This window comes from Thamnophis elegans, chromosome 1, assembly GCF_009769535.1.
Source record: "Thamnophis elegans isolate rThaEle1 chromosome 1, rThaEle1.pri, whole genome shotgun sequence".
Classification (NCBI taxonomy): Eukaryota; Metazoa; Chordata; class Lepidosauria; order Squamata; family Colubridae; genus Thamnophis; species Thamnophis elegans.
Window position 1 is genome coordinate 47,245,523 of NC_045541.1, and position 23,252 is coordinate 47,268,774.

Genomic DNA, 23,252 nt, shown 5'->3' on the forward strand with positions numbered 1-23,252 from the left:
TGCAGTGCAAAGCTATATAGTCCCTGAGAAAACTAAATGGGAAGGAGGATGTGAAATCACTAACGTCAAGCTCAATTTGAAGGTTTTACCTTCACCTTAACCAGGAATGGGCAAGTATGGTGCCACAGTGCTTAGAATGCAGTATTGCAGGTTAATGCTGCCTGCAGATTGCCAGCAGTTTGATCCTGACTGGTTTAAGGTTGACTTCCGCTTTCCATCCTTCCAAGGTCAGCAATTTGTTGGGGGCAAGATACTGACATTGTAAACCACTTAAAGAGGGCTATAAAGCACAATCAAGTGTATATAAATCCAAGTGCTATTGCTATTGCTTAACAACCTGTCGACCTCAACTTCTACAATTCCTGAGCCAGCATGCCCACCCCTGCCTTCGAGCAAATCATAATCTTCTAAATGTTTTCAGGACATACACAATCATATAAATATGTCCTGAAAATGCCAGTTGTATTGCTTCATAATTCTACCACTTGAAGAAAAGAATGATATAACCTAATACCCTTGAATATTTCTATTCTGGATGTAGTTGCAAATAGTCAAAGTGAACTAAGTAAAAATCTCTACTGCCATTGCCATAGAGCATGGAAAGCACTAAAAGAAGTAGCAAAGTGAGAGAATACCTTAGGTTATTTTATGTGTTCAGCCATGGTTTGATTAACTCTAGCTTATTAAATAAGCATACAAACAACACTAGCAATACCAACACAACCACACTGTGACTGAATGCATCTGCAAACCTAGTCAACCAAGAAAACCATTTATATCTTGTTTGCATGTGATGTATAAAACTAAAAAATATTCTCTATTGAGTTTAATATTATTTTTCATGTGGAGACTAAATTAATATTTAATCAGTGGCTATTTGCCATTGATCAACCAGATTTTACATTTTTTTCCTGCAGAGAAATTATAGAATTTATTCACATTTCTTGTCACTAAAATGCTTCCTAAAGTACTGTTCTTATTTTCTTCCTCTCTGCCTCTTTTGAAATAACCAAATGCAGACGAGGCAATCAAAATGTGTTGATGACACAAAGTGCATGAGAATTATGGACTGTGAATGTCGTTCATGAGCATTTTTTTAAAATTTACATTTTTATTCATTTCTTAGCAGATGGTAGCAAGTCATCTGCAACTATGAGTATCTCTTCAAAAGGAGGAAAGTAAACCCTTCCCTGCTAGCAGCTGACTGCCTTTGGGGAAGGAAGACTCTGCTCTTTATATATATACTGCTCCCTCCCAAATTTGGGGCATACCAGGTGCCTTGACAAACAGCTGATAAGGGAGGAGAGCTTGTGGCATAGAGGTTAAGGGCCTAACATGTAAAATAGCCCATGTTCAAATCCCAGTCACACACACACACACACACACACACACACACATATCAGAGGTGGGCTCCTACCAGTTCACACCTATTTGGTAGAAACCGGTTCGTGAAATCTACCAACCAGTTAGAAGAGGTTCCACCAGTGGACCTGGAAAGCAGGCCACACCTACAGAAGAGGTTCCAAAAATTTGAAACCCACCACTGGTCCTGGATATGATTATTCATACTATCATGCTCATATTTATAAAACTCAGTACCTTTGTGAAAGATAAGGATGACCACTGCATTTGTGGTGCAATCAGAACATTGCGTGTGTTGAAGTTGTTTTAAACGGAAACCAAAGATGCCTTTTAAAAAACAAGTTTACATCATATTCTTATGCATGCCAGTGCTGTGTCTGAGGTAATTTAAGGTGGTTCTGACAAGTGTCGTCGGCATCTTCATATCCGGGTCACATGGCGACTATATATGTGGTGTGTGTGTGTGTGTGTGGTGTGTGAATGTGTATGTGTGAATGTGTATGTGTGTATATGTGTGTGTATGTGGTGTGTGTGTGTGTGTGTGTGTATATATATGATAAATAAATGAATTACACACACAGACACACAGACACACGAACAAAGGAAACCTCTCAACCTAATATTTATACAATTTGAGCCAGACCTATCAGTTGCTGAAAAAGAAGAACCAGAGGAGATGAAAGGAAAAGAGAATCTAGTTTTCTATTGCTGCCTTTGCTGCCTTTGATAAGTGCTCCCTCTAGTATATTTTACAGTACTTTAGATGCTGCATCTTTAATATAAATATTCTTCCATGTATCCCTGCAGCATATGACACTGCATTTTATAATTCCACGATGGCGACTTTTCTTGAACATGTAATATATCACAGAATGGCTAGTCAGGGTTGAATCTGGTCTCATCGTCTAAAGCATGGGTCATGGTCATGGTGACATCACGTGATGCATTGGGACCCCTCCTTTGCTAATCCAGTTGTGGGCCGCAAGTTTGACAGTCCTGGTTCTAAAGAAATCCTGTTGAGATTTACCCCTTATGAGATTTACAAAATACAGGCTAGATTAGTGTTTTTCAACCACAGCAACTTTAAGGTGTGTAGACTTCAACTCCCAGAATCTCCAGCCAGCATTCTCCAGTCCCACGCATGTTGCTGAGGTTCAAAACACTAAGCTAGTTGAGATCCACCTCTGTAGCAGCACCCTTTCCCTCAAAGGTGCACATTGTCCAATGTTGCTAATATTCTGTAAATGTATATTATTCCAGCAAGTCTTGATTCCTAAGTGCCCTGAGTGGGGCATTCCATCTCTACCTTTAAGTTGGGATTTTAATGCTTATATCCTTTTTTTAATTTATGTATTGCTGTATAGTTTCTCCAGGATTGAGGTATAACATCATAAGCATTGCAAATAAACAAATAAATCAACCAAACGATATATTCATTTACAAAAAGTAAGAAACCATTAGTGACTTTTTTCCACAAGGTGATTGTAACTCACTGTATATGCTCTTCTCTAATATCAGAAAACGGACTCAGGAAAATCCTAGAGTAGCTTTCATAAACAAGGAACCTCAGTTTCAAAGCTACATTCAATAGTACGTTCAGTGAAGAAAGAATGAAACATGTTAGAAGCCTCCAATGCCTGACTTGACGTATGAGAAATTTTATTCAATACACTCAGTGACCACTAACTTGCCTGAAGTCCTTGTCATTGTTTACTGAAACCTAATGAATTACTAATTAAAGCATCTGCTCATTAAAGTTCACATGCATCTGTCCATGAGTTTGATTTTCTGAAGTTGCACTATTCGTGATGGCGGACCTCTTAAGCAATAAGCTCAAGCAGGTGGCCTGCAGAAGATGCAACTGCTTCTGGATGTTCTGAGATGTTCGTTCTCCAGTAGAGAAGGAGAGGAATTTCATTTTGTCTAGTCACTATTTAAAACTGAGAACATACAGTAATTGTTGATCTGTAGATACCTTAAGTTGGATGTTATTGTTGTGTACACTATGGTGTACGGACTAAAGAGATCTGTAGTACTTCCAGCTCTGACCAGTCATATGTGTGCATGCGCACACACGCGCGCGCGCACACGCACACACACAGACTTACTTCAGGTAGGGCAATAGATACACAGACACAGAGAGGTGTAATATTACTTTGATAAGTTTATTTTTTTATATAAAATAATGTATTTTTATTTCTTCCCAGTGAAAATTGCAGATACATGGCATTTCCAACAAAGAACATTATGGATAAAAAAAGCGGCAACTTGTAAAAAGGATTTTGGGAAGAGATTCTCTCTGGATAGCAGACTCATGGTGAGCATAAAAATATTTCTGTGCTCTAGATTTGTCTGTCAGTATGCCTTTATGTGCTGATGGTCCAGCTTTTCAAAATGTACATAGCATTAGTAAATTGAACATATATTGACATCTTAAGTCCCATTGATTTTAAGGAGTCTAATCCTAAAGTCAGCAATGCCCTACCCAGGGTGGCCTCTGAAGTCCTTAAATACTATTCCCCAAGCAAATTAAAAATAAATTAAAGTTGCTGATAGATGAGATATCAGAAGATCACTTAATCTCATGAGATCTCATGGTATGCCGGTAGGCCATACTAAGATTGCTAAACCCATGCTAGACGTTGAGATTTCACAACTTCTCAGTAAATTAGTTCATTGTTTAGTTCATTTTTCAAAAATGTTGTTTTTATGTATTGTGCAAAGTTCCTAGATAGCATCTCTCATTTGAAAAAGTTCATGACTGTGATCTATTCTACCGTGTGACAAATTTCAAGAAATGTTTGCTGACCTACATTTAAATAAATATTAATGCCCTCTCAAGCAATTCAGCTGTGAATCGTGCTAATAGTGATGCTCCAAAATCAGAATTCAAGAGACAAAAAAAAACATGTTTTGTTCAATGACATTGCATCAACCTGCAATAAAGAAATAACTGCACCTTTTTAGTCATAAAGAAAGATATGGATAATCTTTGCTATTGGCTGTCTTTTGCTGGCAAACCTAGGCTGTTTTTTCCCCTAGGAGAATGACTCTGTATATGTTAGTAATGATTTTGATAGTGGAGGAATCTACAAATCTTATTTAGTGATTGCAATGTGAATTCTTGGTCTGCTTCACACATGACATTTGAAACCTGTAAAGGCATGTGCAGTGGATCTGCGAATAGCTTACTGCTTTCCACAGTATATCTGCTTAGCCACAATTGTAACAATCTGCAACATGTTTGTATCTGTGTTAGCACTGATGATGTTACCTAATTGGGTAATGAGACTTTGGAAACAGCCAAGGTGAGAGGGCACACCAGGGACCCCACAGTTCAACCCTGATTTACAGATATTGTCTTTTATTAATTCTGTTTGTGTTCGGAGACACGGAAGTTAGTCTGAATGGTCTTTGGTGTTAAATTAGTACTGTAGTTTTGTTAAATGCCGAAACTCTCTCACTCATTATCTAAATGAAATATATTTAAGCTATGCCTCATCCTGCAAGCGTATACATGTTTCTACATTGCCACTTAAAAGAAACATCCATTTGCACATAATCATTGTCAAACTCTGAAGCAAACAGAGAAACGTTGCTTTGAGTTGTCAACACATCCAATATCACGGGGTTTTCAAAAAAAAAATTAGTAATATTTGGGGTGGGGGATGGGAGCAGGAGATCCCTGTGAGACTCGCCCCGGGCTTAGAGACACACTTTTAAATTAATGGGTTCCTTAACAGACTGGAGGAAAAATATATGCAAAATTCCTTTTAAGTCATGTCATGTGAGTGTTCTTTGGAAGAGCATTCAAGGTGGAGCTGGATGTTATCACAATGCTGCTGAGAATTGCAGCATGTTCTGACATTTTTATCACTCGATGTAATGGCTGGGATATGGATAACATTGTAGAATGTATTGTCAGCAGATTAAGCTTCAGCCAAGCTTCAGTGGGATGCACCTGAATCTAAAGAAAAAGGACTGAGGCAATAAGGTAACTTCAAAATCTCCAGCAACCCCAGACAGCTTCATTTATATTTGGGGAACTGCAGCCCAGTTCTACTTGGACTGGGAATTGGTTGCCTTCCAAAAAGCAACAGTAGAGTCTTCTCCTTTGAAAATAAACAATAAATCAGCCTCTCAGGTTAATGTTTCATATCAGAGCTGGCACATGGAATGAATCTTCAAAGCACAAATGTGGGAAGGTCATATGATATTTTTTTTTTGCTGGTGTTGAAATCAGATGGTCCTAGACAGTATGGAAAGGAGAGGTGACAATCTAGGGCAGGGGTGTCAAACTCGATTTCATTGAGGGCTGCATAAAGGTTGTGTTTGACCTTTGGGGGTCAGGGGTGGGTGTGGCCAGGGTGGATGTCACCTGTGGCCAGAGCACTTTGCCAGCAAAAATGAGCTTGCGAGCTCCATATTCGGCTGTGATGGCCTCCTGCAACCCTCTGCCTGTGAAAACAGAGCTGGGGAGGGGCACATGTGGCCCTCCCCAACTCCATTTTCAGTGGCAGAGGTCCTGTGGGCCTGACCTTTGCTGTTTCCAGGATGGTCCCGCGGGCCAAATCTAAGCACCTCATGGGCATTTGACACCCCTGATCTAGGGTGTTTCCTTTCTGCATCAGTAATAGTTCCAGTAGGAGAGATGATGAAAGGATGAACTTTCTGCCTTTCTGCCTCAGTCCACACAATTTACCCCCCCACACAAACATCTTTTTCCCCAAAAAATTGATTTTGGTGCCAGAAATAAATGCTGGTCAGCACCAGCACCATAAATAGTTGCAGTCTTGGCTTAAAGGAAGATCTGTGGAATTAACAGCAAGAACATCATCGGAGAGTGGAGAGGGATTTCCCCCACTTCCTCAGGGCTTCTCCCTACCGACATATTTTAAAAAGTGGATACTTGCTTTCAAAAGCAGAGATATTCAGAGCTGGAAAGTTAAGAACACAAAAGATGACATGCTGATCTTGGGTTTATGAAGGATGATTGCTCAGTCAGCTTTCTACCTAGCTTTGGCTATGTATATGCGTATTGTAAAATTTGAGAGAAAGGTGTATAATCATATTAATATTTTAATAATTATAGTAATAATAATAATAATAATAATAATAATAATAATAATAATAATAATTCATATGTTCAGACACTACTTGACTTGCTAAGACTTTTCTGACTTACAGCATAAAAAGAAATAAACAATAGAACAGTAAAAACAAAATTAAAGAAAGTGTACTTCTTAAGTCCCAACTGATGGAGTTGTTTAATGAGAAGGATTAATAGTCCTGATGTGCTTCCCCTCTGCCTAATCATAGAGAGGATAGGTTTTCATCAATAGTCAGATCCCATGATATGAAGGGCTTTATTGGTTGTAACCAGCACTTTTCATTGTACCCAGAAGCTAACTGGGAACCAATATATCTTCTAGAACGATGGTGTCATGTAGGCATATTTAGGCATGCCCATTATTGTACGGCCTACACTGCCATGTTCAATAGCTTCTAACTGTTCTTCAAGGTCAGGCATATAGAGACCACATTGTAATAGTCCTCTCTAAAGATAACACATGACTATCTAGATGACCTCTTGGTCCAATAACAGACCCAATGGGTTCACTAGATGCACTGATGATGTTACTTAGTTTAATAATGAAATAACTGCAAAAAAAAAAAAAAAAACCCTACCAAGCTTACAGAACATGAAGGACCTGATGACACTAGATGAATACGTGTAAAGGCCTTCTTGGCCACTACTACTATCGGCTGTGACCAGGGGGACCTTCGCCCAGGTTCGCCTGGTGCACCAGTTGTGGCCCTATCTGGATCAGGAGGCACTTCACACGGTCACTCACGCCCTTGTCACCTCAAGGCTTGACTACTGTAACGCGCTCTACATGGGGCTGCCCCTGAAAAGTGTTCGGAGACTACAACTAGACCAGAATGCAGCCGTGCGAGCGATATTGGGTGTACCAAGGTACACCCACATCACACCTATCCTCCAAGAGCTGCACTGGCTTCCTATTGGTCTCTGAGCGCAATTCAAGGTGCTGGTCATTACCTTTAAAGCCCTACATGGCCTAGGACCCAGATATCTGCGAGATCGTCTTCTGCCACATATCTCCCAATGACCGATAAGATCGCACAGGGTAGGCCTTCTCCGGGTGCCGTCAGCCAGACAATGTCGGCTGGCAACCACCCAGGGGAGGGCCTTCTCTGTAGCCGCTCTGACCCTGTGGAATAAACTGCCCCCAGAGATCCGGACCCTACCCACTCTCATGGCCTTCCGAAAGGCTATTAAGACCTGGCTATACTGGCAAGCCCCGGGCTGTTGAACTCATGATTGAGGACCCGATAGACTGGGTGTATGTTGTGGCTTTTTTAATCTATGTTTCTGTGTTTTTAACTTTTCTATTTTTTAAATGTATTGTTGTAAGTCGCCCGGAGTCCTTTGGGATTAGGCGGCCTATAAATTTATTAAATCTAATCTAATCTAATCTACTGCCAATTTCTCTTGATCAGGGCCTCAAAACTCTTTTAGATGGTGCCCTGATTTTCAATGGGGAAATGCTATCCCATCCAAGACTACAGGCATTGTAGAAAGTTCCCAGAGTTGAAAAGAGCCATTTGCTCTTGTCAGGATTGATTTGAGTCTATTCATCTCCACCTGTTTTCTGATAGCTTACAGATACTGGGACAAGGTATTAACAGCAAGCTTTGGGCAGTTGGGAATCAGGATATGTGACTGAATATCATCAAGAATACTGGGACCTGAACTGATAGGTGACCTCAACCAGTGGTTTCATGTAGTTTATAAATGGAAGGGGTAAGATAAGTGGTGAAATGGAGTTCAGAGAACCGGCAAATGCCACCTCTGGCTGGTCCCAGAGTGGGGTAGGAATGGAGATTTTGCAGTATCCTTCCCCACCAAGCCATGCCCACAAAACTGGTAGTAAAAAATTGAATTTCACCACTGGGTAAGACCATCAAGCACCTTAGGCACTGTACAAATGAAAGGTTGCAGGCTCAGCCTCTTTCCCTCTGTGAACACCAACTGGAACCAACCACAGAACCATTGTTACATGAATTCTTCCACTCTCAATCACCAAAATCATTGGTCAGAAAAATACTATGATCAAAAGCTGCCAAGGGACCAAGATGAACCAAGATAGATTCACAACCCCATCTTAATTCCACTAAAGGTCTTTGAGAAGACAAATCAGTGCTATCTCCATATTGTGCCCTGGTGTGAAACCTGACAGAAAGGTCTAGATAATTCATTTCCTCCAGAATTCTCTGCAGTTCAATCACATTCTCAACCATCTTCTCTAAAAAGAGGATTTTTGGAGACTGGACAAATTATTTTCTATTATTCTCACCCCACCACCTCTCTTTCACCACGTCCTGCCATACAAACAATTTGTGCTACTCCTGCAGACACACATTTTTCCACACCCCATCCATACTCTATCCCTTTCTCTCATTTTTGTTTAAATACAATTTACCTTCATTGTGTATTTAACACAATTGTGTCTAGATTAAATACAGTATTTGAAAACAAACTTTTCTAGCTGAGAACAGATGGCAGCTGACTCTTCTGCTTGTGTTATCTATGTTGTGTTACTTCAGTGAATTGCAGTATTCCAGGGTAAAAGAAACCCGGCAGATTTTTATATCCCTAGTGGAATTCAGTAAGTGGGGAAAAAATGTCTCCAGCATGCCATTGTAGGCATATTCAACTGCCTTTTTCTGCTCTCAACCTGAACAGTGCATATTTTCTCCTTGAATAGAACATATTAATGTAAAACAATCCCGAATCCACCCATTATTATTTTTTCTAGTGCTTATTAGCCTTGAGATCCAGTGTGTGGTTGGATCATTGTAATCTCTGTCATGATCCTCAGGGATTTCAGTCAAGTATAATGGAAGTTGTGGTCAACTTATTTTGGAACCATTCTCACATCTCTTCTGCATTGACAAAGGATTTCTGTTCAATGTGTCTGATACGAGGCATTCATTGAAATTAGCAGGAGGGTAACAAAGTGCATTTCTAGTTCTAAAGTTGTAGTAAAAAGCATGACTTCATAAAGTCTGGCTTCACATATTATTTTAGAAAAGGGCCCTCGCTCCCCATCAGAATGGGTTTTAAAAATAGCCTCCATATGTGTATGCAAACTTCTTCATCTTCTGCTTTTACATTCGCATGAAAAGTACGGCAGCACTGTGAATTAGGACTTGGATGCAAACTGAGTTTGTTAGATAATTAACTTAGATACTGCCTTTTCTATTACCTTGAATAAAGTGCCTTCACTTCAGAAGTTCTAAGCAGCCGATAATCATCAAGACCTGTTTTAATTGTTTGCATTTTAATAGCTTAGAATGCCATTTCATACGAACATTTCAGTTTAAAATGCTCAAGGTTGTTTAAATGACAATCGCTGTTTCATATTTGAAGGGTGTAAGGAATGGATGGATGCTGTTCAAACTACCATCTGAAAAGATTTTAAGCTTTTTCAGATATGAAAAGCCCCTTTGCCACCCCGTACAAAGCAGAAAAAAAGTATTAGATAATATCACAACTGATGTGAGGAAATGCAACTTTTCACACATTCTAAGGTTATGAAAATAATGAAAGGCTCACCAGTAACAGAGCCCTTTGAATGACCTAAAACTGTAGCATTGTCTCCAGGATATCTTTTTGATCAGAAGAAGTCAATTCTTCAAGCTGTGCTTTTTTACCAGAATAATTCCCAGGCTGGTTTGAGAAACTGCTTTAGATTGACACTTACAACTGTGATATCATTTAATTGCGCAGCCTTCTTCAGAATGTTTCATCTTTACAAGTAGCTGACCAACTGACTTTATAAAATAGATTTTTTAATAGGAAGCTTTCAATTTTCAAAAGCTAAGAGCAGTGAATTGTTTCTTGGGAGGTTGGTGGCCCTGGCTTTCACCTTTCCAGATCTGAGTCACATGCCAACTGTGACTTGCAATCAGATTTAATTTAAGCAAAGAACCTGTGAAATGTCTTATTCACAGCAAAAAGCTGGAGAAGGACATCTTGATACCAGAACCTTAAATTTTTAAATTCCACCTATGCCACATTTCTTTTTCAGTCCTTGTTAAATTAGCTCTTTGGGACCAGAGATTCACAAGTCATCACACATCATTAGAAGGTATGTTGAAAAATTTATCCGGTTCTGTTTGGCGTCAATCAGGGCAAGAGTTCTGGAAGCTTGCTATCAGAACACAGTTTGAAATTGGTGCTTCCAGGATCAGATCACCTTGAATTTTCAATTTGATACCTCGTTCTTCAAGCCTTTCAAACAGCTGCATTGATTTGGTTCACTTCAGGCTACTTGGGCATGACACTGATGCCTGAATCACTTTCACAGCAATATCATGTTTCTGTGTATTACTGTCCTTTGACACTCAGTTCATTAGTTACCTTGCTCTCATGAACTAGAGGGTGTTTGAGAAAGTCCTATAAAGATACCAAATGAGGCTAGCAATTTCCTGCTAGAAATGCCAGGTCTTCCTTGCTTATTCTCTTGCCCTCCTCAGCATCCAGTACTTTCCCAGCTCTTCTTCATCCTCAAATGATTAGTCCACATCACAACATTTTTCATACAAACAGTAGAAGATTTAACATGATTTGAGTTTTGTGGACTATACCTCTCTTAATGAACTGTATTGCCCAGTAGGCAATTTTCATAGTTTCTGTGAACTTCTTTGACAAAAAAGGTTGATTCCTGCCAGGTGAAGAGTATGCTATCTGTGCTCGGATGGAAGTCCAAAGAAGTAGGGGGAGATAGTTCTCTCCAGTTGACAAAACAAGAACAGTATTAAATTTACTACAGTTCTGTGCCTGGTATGGTTAGATGCCACAGAATGACTACACACACACAGGTGTAAGAGATGACCAGGCTGAGCCTGATGGAAGGATCAAATGTGTCAACAGTCAGTCCTGCAACCCAACAATAGATCTAAGTCCACCTCACTTTGAATGTCTGTCTTATCTCCTGCTAATTTTCCTTGACAGTCAGTAGTTCAGATTCTTTACAGTTCAGATTAAGTTTACAGAGCTTAATATTACAATAAATCTTTATACTGATTTGAACTGCCTGAATCTCCTGATCTCCACAGTGTTTGACAACGGGTTACAATAAGCTAGAATCTGGGCACAGAGTAAAATATAGATAGCCCTCGACTTACGACCACTATTGGGCCTAAAATTTCCATTGCTAAGCAAGACAAGTAAGTGAGTTTTGCCCCATTTTACGGCCTTTCTTGCCACAATTGTAAAGTGAATCATTGCAGTTGTTAAGTTAGTAACATGGTTATTAAATGAATTTGGCTTTCCCATTGATTTGCTTGTCAGAAAGTCACAAAAGGTGATCACATGACCCTGGGACATTGCAACCATCATAAATACATGTCAGTTGCCAAGCATCCAAATTTTATAGTGCTACCATGGAGATGCTGCAAAGATTGTTAGTGAGAAAACTAGTCATGAGTCACTTTTTTCAGTGCCATTGTAACTTTGAACAGTCACTAAATGAATGGTTGCAAGTCAAGGACTGTCTGTATTTATTTTTTTAAAAAACATTGCCATTGTCTATGTGTGTGAGAGAGATTCAACATGTAACTCTTTAGTTGGAGGCTGAAACTTTCTGATTTCAATTACTCTCATCTCTCGTTGCATTGCCTTAGGTTGTCCAAACTAATACAGATTGCACTAGCCACATCTGGAGAACCACATGCTGCCCATTCTTGATATATGGTTTTAGAATTTACCTAAATATCTTTTTCCAATTTATTTTTAAGTGTATATCTCTGTTGGCTTTTAAAACTTGAATAATCCATCATTTGTGTGATTCTGAAGGAATCTAATGTAGCATGGAAAGGCAGTGGTAATAATATTAAATAATAATAATATTAAAATAATATAATATTAATATATAATATTAAATAATATTAAAATTCTGGTCCTTATAGAAATCCATATATTCCAATAAAAAGGGTTTAGGGGTCAAAATGTAATATCCAGTGTTGATTCCAGGTGGAAAGAAAATGTACTGTGTAAGACAGATCTTTTTCTATCAAAAAAGAGGGTGAAAATCTGGATGTGTTTTATACACTGAATACAGCACTTTTTGCCTCCCAAAACCCTGCCCCCTTTGCAAAAATGGCCATGCATAGCCTTGAGGAGGCTTCCAGAGTGCTCTTGGGGCTGGCGAGGCAAAAATGAGTGAAAAACGGGCCATTTTTGCTTGGTTTTGGGGGGGCCAGCCCCAGGAACACTCTACAAGCCTCCTAAAGGTTATGCATGCCCTTTTTTGACAAAAAAACAGGCCTGTTTTTGCAGAGTGCACAAACTTTTTTTAAATTTGCCTCTTCAAAATCTTGGTGTGTCTTATACTCCAGTGAGTCTTATACTCAAAAAAATACAGTACTTTCTGCTACTTCTTGCCTGCTTGAGATATATAGTTAAGCATGAAGAGATAGCAAAGATTGGGGACAATAGCAGCAGCCTGGCTTTTTATAGCTGCCCTTTTACTTTGTATAGGACTAAGCTGTACCCAAAATGGACAAAGCCCTGTTCGAGACCCGAGCATTTATCTTTAGAGGTTATAAGAATAAGAGCTCCTGCAGAAGAAAGGCTCATGGGGTAAAATGTATGGTCTTTAAATAAGTAGTTTTGTGTGCAGTTAGTTTTATGACCCCTTCTTACTGCTGGCGATTTCACAAGTCAAGGTAATGATGAAAACAATTAAGCCTTGTTCCCAAGCTTGTAAAATAATCCATTTTAAAGAGGGGAAAGAATGTACCCTTTCTCCTTAATTGGCATTGTAGCATGGACCTTAAAGAGAAGGATGGTTCTCCCAGCAGGCAAATCAAGCTCATTAGATCTCCTGTGTATTGGGAAGAAAGAAAAGGGAGACCTGTGTATGCAAAATAGAAATGCTTAACCTTTTGCGTGAATTGCCTTGTTGATGTTACCATTCCTACAAATCAGCCTTTGGACCTTGGACTTGAAGCATCTATTTGTCATTCTATAAAATCTATAAAACCTTAAGAACACCCTTGGAATAAAATTTGATTTATGATCTCAGAGTGTGTTTGTAAGTTTGTAAGCCACTCAAATGCAATAGGCCATGATTGCTGTTAGGGTGAAAAATTCTAACACCCCCCTGAAACATTTCCCTTCTTGCCACATGGGTAATACTCACTAACATAAACAGGAGCTTTCTGTAATATATGCAGTGGCTACGTTTTGTGTTTTAGTTTCACCAAACGTGAATAATTCCAAACAGAAATGGAATTGGCATATTTACTTTGAGAGAGACTAATTCTGAAACTATTTACCCTGAAGGAAAATGTACACATTCGATGTTTTTGAGAACCTCTGAACAAGAGTACCTACTACTCAGGAGTGAAATTCAGCAGGTTCTGACAGATACTGGAGGACCAGTAGCGGAAATTTTGAGTACCTGCAAATACTATCTCTGGCTGGCCACAGAGTGGGGTGGGAATGGAGATTTTGTAATATCCTTCCTCCAGGAATGGGAAGGGAATGGGTATTTTGCAGTATCCTCCCCCTGCCATACCCACCAAGGAACTCCCACAGAACCGGTAGTAAAAAAATTGAATTTCACCACTGCTACTACTTTTTTTTTAATGCCTACTTTATATATGCTAGACTTTCTACCAAATTTGCTTTATGGAAATAGCAAAGAAAGACGTATTTCCATAAATGTTGTCCTCTCTGTAATAAGTAATTAGCTGACCAGAGTTGCTTTGAATAGTGAGATGGGCAGCATATACATTTAATAAATAAATAAAATAATAAAGGTAACAAATGCTGTGCTTTCCTTTAGATCGCATACGTTTATCTGTGGGGCCTGCAGGTTATTATTTCAGTATACTATATAATCAGGCCTTTTGGTTCTCTGTGTAGAAATAATTACAATTAGCACAGGTAACTTCATTTGTATTGAAAATAATGGGAGGGGAAGAATGGCTCTGATTTTGTGGTATCTCATTTAATTTAGTTTTTAATATTTTCCTTCTCATTCTTCCAGATTTGCACACTCATAAGCAGGCTGTGTTCGACTACAAGATTCTGTGTTGCTGGAGTATGATCAAACTTGCATTGAATTTGTACTCATAATTTTTATTAATACACAGGGCAACAACAAATGCTATAAAGCAAAACTCCAGAGAAACAATCTTCTTTAAAGCATAATGGTTGACCATCCAGTATCAAATGTATGAGAAATGATGTGTTGTCTCATCCATTTTGATTGTATGCCTGTCTATTTAGGAATTAAACAAAAGTAACTGAAATTGGAAGACAATAACACAGTATAGCTGTGTAAAGCGATTAAATGTATGACCTCTTCTCTTATTCTGTCTTGTCCTGATTCTGAAAACACAGAAAGAGCAGTAATATTGAGTGTGTGTTTGTAAATAACATTGACTTAAAGTCAAGATTTTTTATGTTGAAATACTTTGTTGTCTTCAAAAAATTGAACTTTTAATCTAATAAATTTTCTGACTTTGCCGATATAGACGGGAAGGAAGGAAGGAAATAGGTTCTATTCTCAAGACAAGAAAATGCACTTCATTGCAAGAGTTTCATGCTTCTTTCTTGTAAGCTGAGCTCCTGTTTGAATGTCTTAGGCTACAAAACAAGTACTTAAATGTGGCGAGCTGGTTAAACCATGATATAAGACTGCTTTTCAATGGTGTCTATACCATTCTCCAAACTGTCTCTCTACTTCCACCTTTATCTCCACACTATTCAAAGAATTGATTTGGATTAAGAACTTGCACAACTGAAGGAAGCCAAAGGAAATTAATAAAAGGAGCTGCCTCAACCAGCACGTTGTGTAACACTTTAACCAAGTTCACCCTAACAAAGTTGAAGACGTGTCACCTATAGTTTGGAAAGTAGTAAAGAGTCATTTAGTCATGTCACCGGTGGTTTAGAAAGTAGCAAAGAGCCTGCCAATAATCTCTCTACAAGGCAGTCACCCTTTCCTATTTCTTCAGATTCTATGATGGTAAGTAAATTGTTGCCATGCTCCATAAGAGGTGAAGCTCAAGGTGTCAGGTGGAGAACCTGTGGCTGTAGTTGTTGGTGTTGCTTCTCCAAGGAGGAGAACAAAGTCTCTAACTTAAATTTCCTCTACTGTTGTCCCAAAAGGAATATAACATCAAGGATATTAATTATAGACTAGGACTTCTGCATTGTCATGAACCTGTTTCACAACTATGATGTAACTTAAATATTCAGTTTGGGTTGAGGCGAAAAATAATGGCAGGCTGTTACAAGTTTTTAACAACAGCCACAACAGTCCCTTTCCCCTTACTAAATCTTTCTGACAAGCACCTCTCACAAGCCAAATACTGTTACTACTCATTATCCTATGCCGGTTTGAACTATTGAATTGTCTTTGCTTGAGTTCTCTTAATCATAAATCTCTGTATTGCTGTTAGGTCTTTCTGTCGGGACCCAAAGGAACAAAGAGCCTTGTGTGAAGTGGGATTTTTAAGTTCTTCCATATTCAGCACAATTTTTTTAATGAAAAGTCTTTCTCTAAATATTTAGCATTAGTCATGCAGACAGACGGTGACTGAACTTTAGATAAGAAAATCATATTGGAGATGCAAAGGAAGATTTTTTTTTTTAAAAAAAGACAAACTCTATAAATGAATAAAAACAACCAAATTTCAAGTGAAGGATGACTTAATCAGAAAGGGAAATGTCTTGGGAACATTTTGCACACCCTTATATGGTTCAGCGCTCATATCTGAAAAAGGAATGGTTTTATTGCACCAAAGATAGGCAAAAGAACAATTAGTTTAAATGCATTGTTCCCACATGGATTTCTTCAGGTTTGGAACACGCCATATTGAAGATTTTATTCATAATTCTCTTTTTAAGATTACTCCTTTCGATATACTTTTGTCATAATTCACCAGATATTGTGTGTAAAATGAATGACTTTTTCTTTTGAAAGAATTGGCTGCAGTTGATGTTAATAGCTTTAATATTTCCCTTTCCTTTGCTTTTCTCAAGAATGTACATTGGTTCATATACTTGAAATATTTTAGTGTAATCAAATTTACAATGCTGGTTTCATATTTGAAAGATCTCATGTATTTTGCATATCAAAGCAACAAAAATTCTTCAGTATGATGTACACTGGGAAACAGTTTTGAGAATATCAGGAATACTCAAGACATTAAACTGTAACAACAGCACCCAAAATATCATTATGCACTAATATGATCTTAAAGCTAGTAGGGACTTTAAAAATAAATTGGGGAAGGGGAAGAGAGTATGTTTTCAAAGACGCTCCTCGTATATCTTCATACAGTTCAGGAGGGAAGCAGAGTCTGATAGATCAGATCTAATCTGCAGCTTCATTTAGAAAATGATGATCATGTTCACCCTCTTGAAGATGAATTCCTTCAAATTCCTCAGTTTTTCATAGTTTCCTCCAAGAGTCCATATATGCTGAAAATTCTAGGCACAATTTAATGACCTCATCTCTGAGGCTTAGGCGCAGTTGGATGTGGTTTTGCTCAAATAGTCGGCATTGATTTCAAATTTGGCAAACAAAACTAAGCAAATGACAAAGTCTGTTTAGACACAGCCAAGCCAAAGAGGTAGCTCCAGTGGTGGGGTCCTACCGGTTCAGGAGAGTCATGCAAGCTGGCAGCAACCCTGAAAGATATTCTGAAAAATTGTTTTCAATATATACAGAGCTTACAGTGAGCTACTACACCTCATTAATGAACCAAATCCAATTAATGAGACCAACACATTAATGCAGGTGATTATAGGGAATAACTCTATTGGGGCTTCAGAACAATGAAGATATCTAGGACTGATTCTCAAGGCAAAGCTTTCAGCAAATATAAAATAGAGAAAATGTTTCCATGATTTTCAAATTCAAATTCTACTTCCAACCCATTCATACTACTGGGCATATGTAAGAGACCAGTGAGAAGGGTCTATTTGATCCACTATCTATCTGGACAGTCATTTGTCTGAAATGATATAGGTTCCCTTGCTGTAGCAGGGGTCTGGATGAGAAGACTTCCAAGGTCCTTTCCAGTTCTATTCTATTCTAACTCAATCACCAGATGGAGCCAGAGAGAATAGGGGATTGAACTGGGACTTAAAAATCTACCAAAAGCATGTGGACATACTCTGCACTGAACATTTTGAAATATCCTGCAACAGTGATCCTTACAGGATATATAGCTTTTACTTTTTTAAACAGACTTTTCATGGACAATTGTGGCCTGAGTTAGAAGCAGCCCATGTGAACTGTTTTTATTTCAACCAGAAAGATTTTCAATCAGTGTATTTCATCTGCAGTTGAGAATCTCAGTAGACATTTTTCTTTTAGATTTTATTATTTTTTTATAAATAGGTCAAGTCAGAGAACATACCAAATACTCCTTTCTTGTCCTATTTTCCCTACCACAACAACCCTGTGAGATGAGTTGGCCGCAGTGTCAGGTGCGAAAGACCTGCTCCACATGTGAAGGTTCAATTAAACTGATTTATTGCTAAAAGCCTAAACACAGGAATTCTCTCAACTAACAGTCAGCAGCTGCTAAGACTTAGATAAGGGTCAATGGCATTTATTGGGGGGGATTTGGACTTAAACCTAATATTTAGATATTTATTTATTTATTTATTTATTTGTCATCATGTACAAGGTAACAGATATTAGTATAGACATGGACATTTTCACATGAGATTGGCACAAAAAGATGGATATAAATAAGTATAACATGGCCATGAACACATAAAATGAGTACATATCACTGGGGACAGTAGGACAGGGATGGTAGGCATGCTGGTGCATTTATGAACACCCCTATGTAGGGATTATAGATTCATTCCCCTTTTCACTCCACTGCCATCTCTTCTCCTACATTGAAAAAGTGATTAGCCCAGAGCCACCTAGCCGGATTTTATGTCTAATATGAGACTAGAACTCACAGTCTCCTGACGTCTACCTGGGTGCTTTAATCACTAGACCAAACTGCTTATTTGTGGATAATTAAAACAATCATGATTCCTTAAGAAATATGATTGATACATGTGTTTTATGGGCTCTGAAGCTATTCAGATAATCTCCTTCCTCATTTTACCGTTCGCTTTTGTAAAGGAGACGTTGAATAGAGGCTGTGTGATTTACTTTCAGCTTACATGCATGGGCAAAGATGCCTGGCACGTCTCAGGCATTATTATTTTATCTTAGATCAACCTTCAGGTAGTTGGAGAACCTGATGAGAACCACGTCTTTTCCATTGTGAGCCTAGCAGTATTTACGAACAACAGCTGGAGCAGAGGGCTTAAACATTATTTCCAATAGACCAATTGCCTTGAGCTTGTCTTCTCTCACTGGCATTGTGGAAATGACATGTGAGAAACAGGAGAAGGAAAGGGGGGGGAGAGGGAGTGTATTCCACTACTTTAAATAGAAATATACTCAATATAGAAGCTATGACCTAATGGATGGATACCAGTGGGGGTATACCCAAATTTAAAAACTAATTTGAAACTGAGACTTATCTGAGAAAGTATAAATAACACCTAGTTAGACAGTCCTATTTCTCTAAAAAAAAGGGGGGGGATGAAGCAGCATGATCTGTTTCATTAATTTCAGCTGGACCACTTGCAAATGACAATTTCAATTTCAGGTTTTTCTTGCTTGCCGCATTGTGTTTTTTTGTCTGTCTGCATTAAATTGGGCAGCGTGCTGTAGATTCCTCCTGTGCCATCATTATAGCACCCAAAGGTCAACTTTCTATCCATAGTCAAACACATCCTGTGTATTCAGTCAATTCTTGCTGTTTGCACTAGTTAAGTTCTGTAATACTTCTGTGAACACTGAATTAAAGTCTAAAATTTCAGCTGAAAATGTGTGCATCGGGCAACTTTATTACTATTATTTTTTTGCTGCTCTACATCTCAGTGAATGACCACAAAATAGTCACAAGTAATTAATTTGTGGTTATAATCAAAATTGGCAAGCCGCTGAATGAGCAAATATGGAATCTGTAATTATGGAATCCATGAATAACAAGAATTAACTGTACATATTTTAGGGTATATCTTTAAAGCCAAACCAAAACTGTATTTTTTTCCAAGCGGAAGAATCCAGTGAAAAGCTAATATTTTCCTTAATGAATTTCCATTCTATTCCTCCTTAGCATCTCATTTAGCAGTGTCTGAATTTTCTGAGGCTCCATCACCTGCTCCCAGGCCAAGGGTGAAATGCTACTGGTTCGGACCAGTTTGGCCAAATCGGTAGTAAAAAATGCTACATGGTATTTCTGATGATCAGCTGGGTGACAATCAGATGTGATGCATGATTTAAATTAACTAGAACCGTCTGATTTCCTGCTTTCTAGGTAATCTAAATCATGTGGCACAGCAGATCCCCCCCCCCACTGTCTACTTACCTTTGCAGACTTGGAAGGCTTTAAAATGTTCCTTTTTTAGTGCTGTGCGGGCATGCCTCAGGCGCACATGCGCGCAAAGCATGTGCTCAGTGGCAGACTCACTAAACCGGTAGCAGACGTCAGAGAATTACACCGCTGCCCCAGGCCACCCTTCCTTCATCCCTGCAGTTTCTTCCTTTGCAGATTTTAGACGATTGATTTCCTACAGAGGAACAAGATGAAACTTACTGGCCTCAAACTGCTCAGCAATATCATCTCTTCCATGAGGCACAACTGATCAGCTAGTGTCAGAATGTATTTTTAGTCAATTCTGAACCAAAGCAGATGCAAGGGTTCTGATTTTCTAATTGTGATTTTATGATGATGAGTAGGTAGACAGCATAACTGACTTTCAGTTAGAAAATACTATAGAGGACAATATATATGGTTTCTCACACTTGATTTCTAAGAAAACTGGAAGTATACCCACATCTGCTGTCCCTGTGTTGGCTTGACTCTGAACCAGCTTCAGAAAATCCCACCTGAGATATTTTGGTGAGAACCTCTATGGCATGGGTGTCAAACTTGCCATGTGACATTGCTGTGATGTGATGTTTCATGACACTTTTCCCATTCACGGAGCTGGAGTGGGTGTGGCCTGCGCATGATGCATCTGGCCCGTGACACCCCTGCCTATGGTTCTCAGGCTGAATAGCAAGGTATTATATCCTCCTGTTGAACAGTTTCCTGCTGCAAGACAGTCCCATCTTTCTGTATTAGAAAAAAGGGTGACTAATCATTTCTCTTCACATCTATTTGGACCAACATACTATTAAATGTGCAGTGTGGTTGCATTTATATTGTATGTACTTGTGTGTATATGTATGTGCAGGGACACACACACACACACAAACACACACACACTTAATTAATATATACAAAGTTAAAGCCTTAAAATGCATGTGCAGGCAGGCATCCCAAGTTATTTTTTAATCCTTTCACGTTGCCTTGTGTGTTTTTTTAAATTTCTTTTAGAACTATTCATTCAAGTAAATAATACAGCTAGAAATATATGGTATGGCCTGTGAAAAGAACCTGATAATTCACTTCTTTTCACAATATGAAATTGCTTTCATTATGCCATTTTCTTATGTTTTCCGAAGGGAGATGCTACACTCTAACTTTTAAATCTCTAGATTACAGAAATATCTGTATTATTTGGATGTGAACAGATATATTTCAAAAGAAAGATAAAACAGGCATTTGTGAAAAATGTGTACGTATATTAGAAATTGTTTGTTCTGTTTATTCAAAACTTCCTTCAGAATCTTTTTTTTTTTTAAATCTACTTAAGGGAAACTGAACTTCCTCAACATTTTTTTGAGTCTGTGGTATGATATATGTATCTAAAAGAACAATTCATTTATATGAACTTAATAAGGAATTTAATATAATCATGAGGACATGCAAAATAATGGGTGAGGGTAGAATGTTTGCATGAGCTTTAAAAAGTCTTGTTTACCTTTTTAACCTTTTTTGTAATGGAAAATCACGGTGGACAACTTGAGCCTAGGATGATATATGAATTTTTTTGTTTTAACCCCAGAAATTGATCTCAATGACCCTGGAATGATAGCTGATAAGCTATTTTGAGGAGGTGGGGGGAGGGAGAAGAAACATATTATAATATAAATCTTAAAGTAACTTAATATTATTTTAAAAGACAAAAGGAACCCTGACAAATTGATTTACGGGGGAACACCTGAAATAAGTTCATGAGATAAGCTCACTCCAGGAATTTGCCATTTTCCCTTCCTCATTCATTTTTGCAGGACATCGTGTTCCTAAAGCGATTGCATGAGCTAATGAATCAGTCTTGAATTCTTCAAGGTCAGTTGCACTCCTATGCACCACATCATGATATAATACTGAAGAATCAAATTGACTTCTTGAAAATAGATCCATCATTGGCCCCGCCAGCTCAATTACAGATGAAGGGCTTCTGTTAACAGCTGTTGTATAATGTCCAGAAGCTATCAGGTAATCACTGGGGGGAGAGCATTCCTCAGTCAAAATGATATTTATTTCTTTGTTTATTAGATTTATATCCTGCTTTTTTCTCTGGGACCTTATGTGGCATCTGTCTTCATTTTAGTTCCCAAACAGTAATCAAGAAAGATTAAACCCCAAATCAAGACTTTTTCAGTGAGAGAAAACTTCTGTTGAAAGATAACTAATGTTGCAAGCATAAGGGACACTCAGATTCTAGTTTACCCTAAGGCACCTCAGCTCACAGGGTGATTTTGCTCCATTCACTCTCTCTCAGCCCATAAAAATGCTGGATGGAAAAAAATAGGAGGAAGTGAGCTATAAACTGCCTGTGGTTCCTGAATGAAGGGTGAAATATCAGTTTAACATGAGTAAATAAGTTTTCCTCATCGAGGAAGGAGGGCAGGGATAGAAAGAGAAGGAAGGAGGTGGGGAGGAGGAGGAAGACAGAGGGAGGGGAGAGGCAAGGGAAGAAGGAAAGGGAAAGGAGAGGAGGAAGGAAGAAAGTAGAGAAGGGAGGGAGGGTGAAAAGAAAAGAAAAAAATATCATGGCGATAATACAAAATAGGTTTATGGGATGCTAAGCAAAGCAACCCAGAATGTATATTTTAACCTTTTATCTGGAAAAAATATATGTAAAAGTGATAAAGATAAACAAAAACAATAACTATGTGAATGTATACCTGTAACTATATATAATACAATAAAAATAAAAGTTTTCAAAAAAAGTTTTCCTCCCTCATCGATAGTTCAAGAAGGGGGGGGGATACTCTTTATGCTAAGCAAGACATTTGTTAAGTGAGTTTTGCCCATTTTTATGACCTTTCTTGCCACATTTGTGAAGTGAATGGCTGCAGATGTTAAGTTAGCAATAGCACCGTGGTTTAAGTGAATCTGGCTTCTCCATTGATTTTACTTGTCATAAGGTCCCAAAAGGTGATCACATGACCCTGAGACACTGCAACTGTCATAAATTTAAGCCAGTTGCCAAGAGTCTGAATTTTCATCACTTGATCATAGAGACACTGCAATGGTCGTAAATGTGAAAAATGGTCATGAGTCACTTTTTTCCAGTGCTACTGTAACTCTGAATGGTCACTGAACGAACTGTTGTAAGTTGAGGACTACCTATATATGTAAGTGTCTAATCAGTGCAAATGCTATACAATATGTTGCTCTGCATCTGTACGTATGTATTGGATATTACCTGATCTTGCCTATAATTTTGCTCTTTGTTTTGTATGCATGTGTGGAAGTACAGGGCAGGTTGCATATGCTCCATTCTGAGTAATGCTAGAGTCAGAACCAAACAGCTGGTAATATTTGGAGCTGCTACACAATTCCTGATTCCATAAGGATGC

The 23,252-nt window shown here is 38.4% G+C and overlaps 1 protein-coding gene across 1 annotated transcript in view; it reads left to right on the forward strand.

The window, feature by feature from the left end:
• NCKAP5 (NCK associated protein 5) overlaps nt 1–23,252 on the forward strand; it is a 606,853-nt gene that overhangs the window by 13,632 nt on the left and 569,969 nt on the right. The window contains exon 2 of the mRNA XM_032215483.1: nt 3,570–3,679. Coding sequence (XP_032071374.1) covers nt 3,570–3,679 — 110 coding nt within the window. The remainder of the gene's footprint in view (nt 1–3,569; nt 3,680–23,252) is intronic.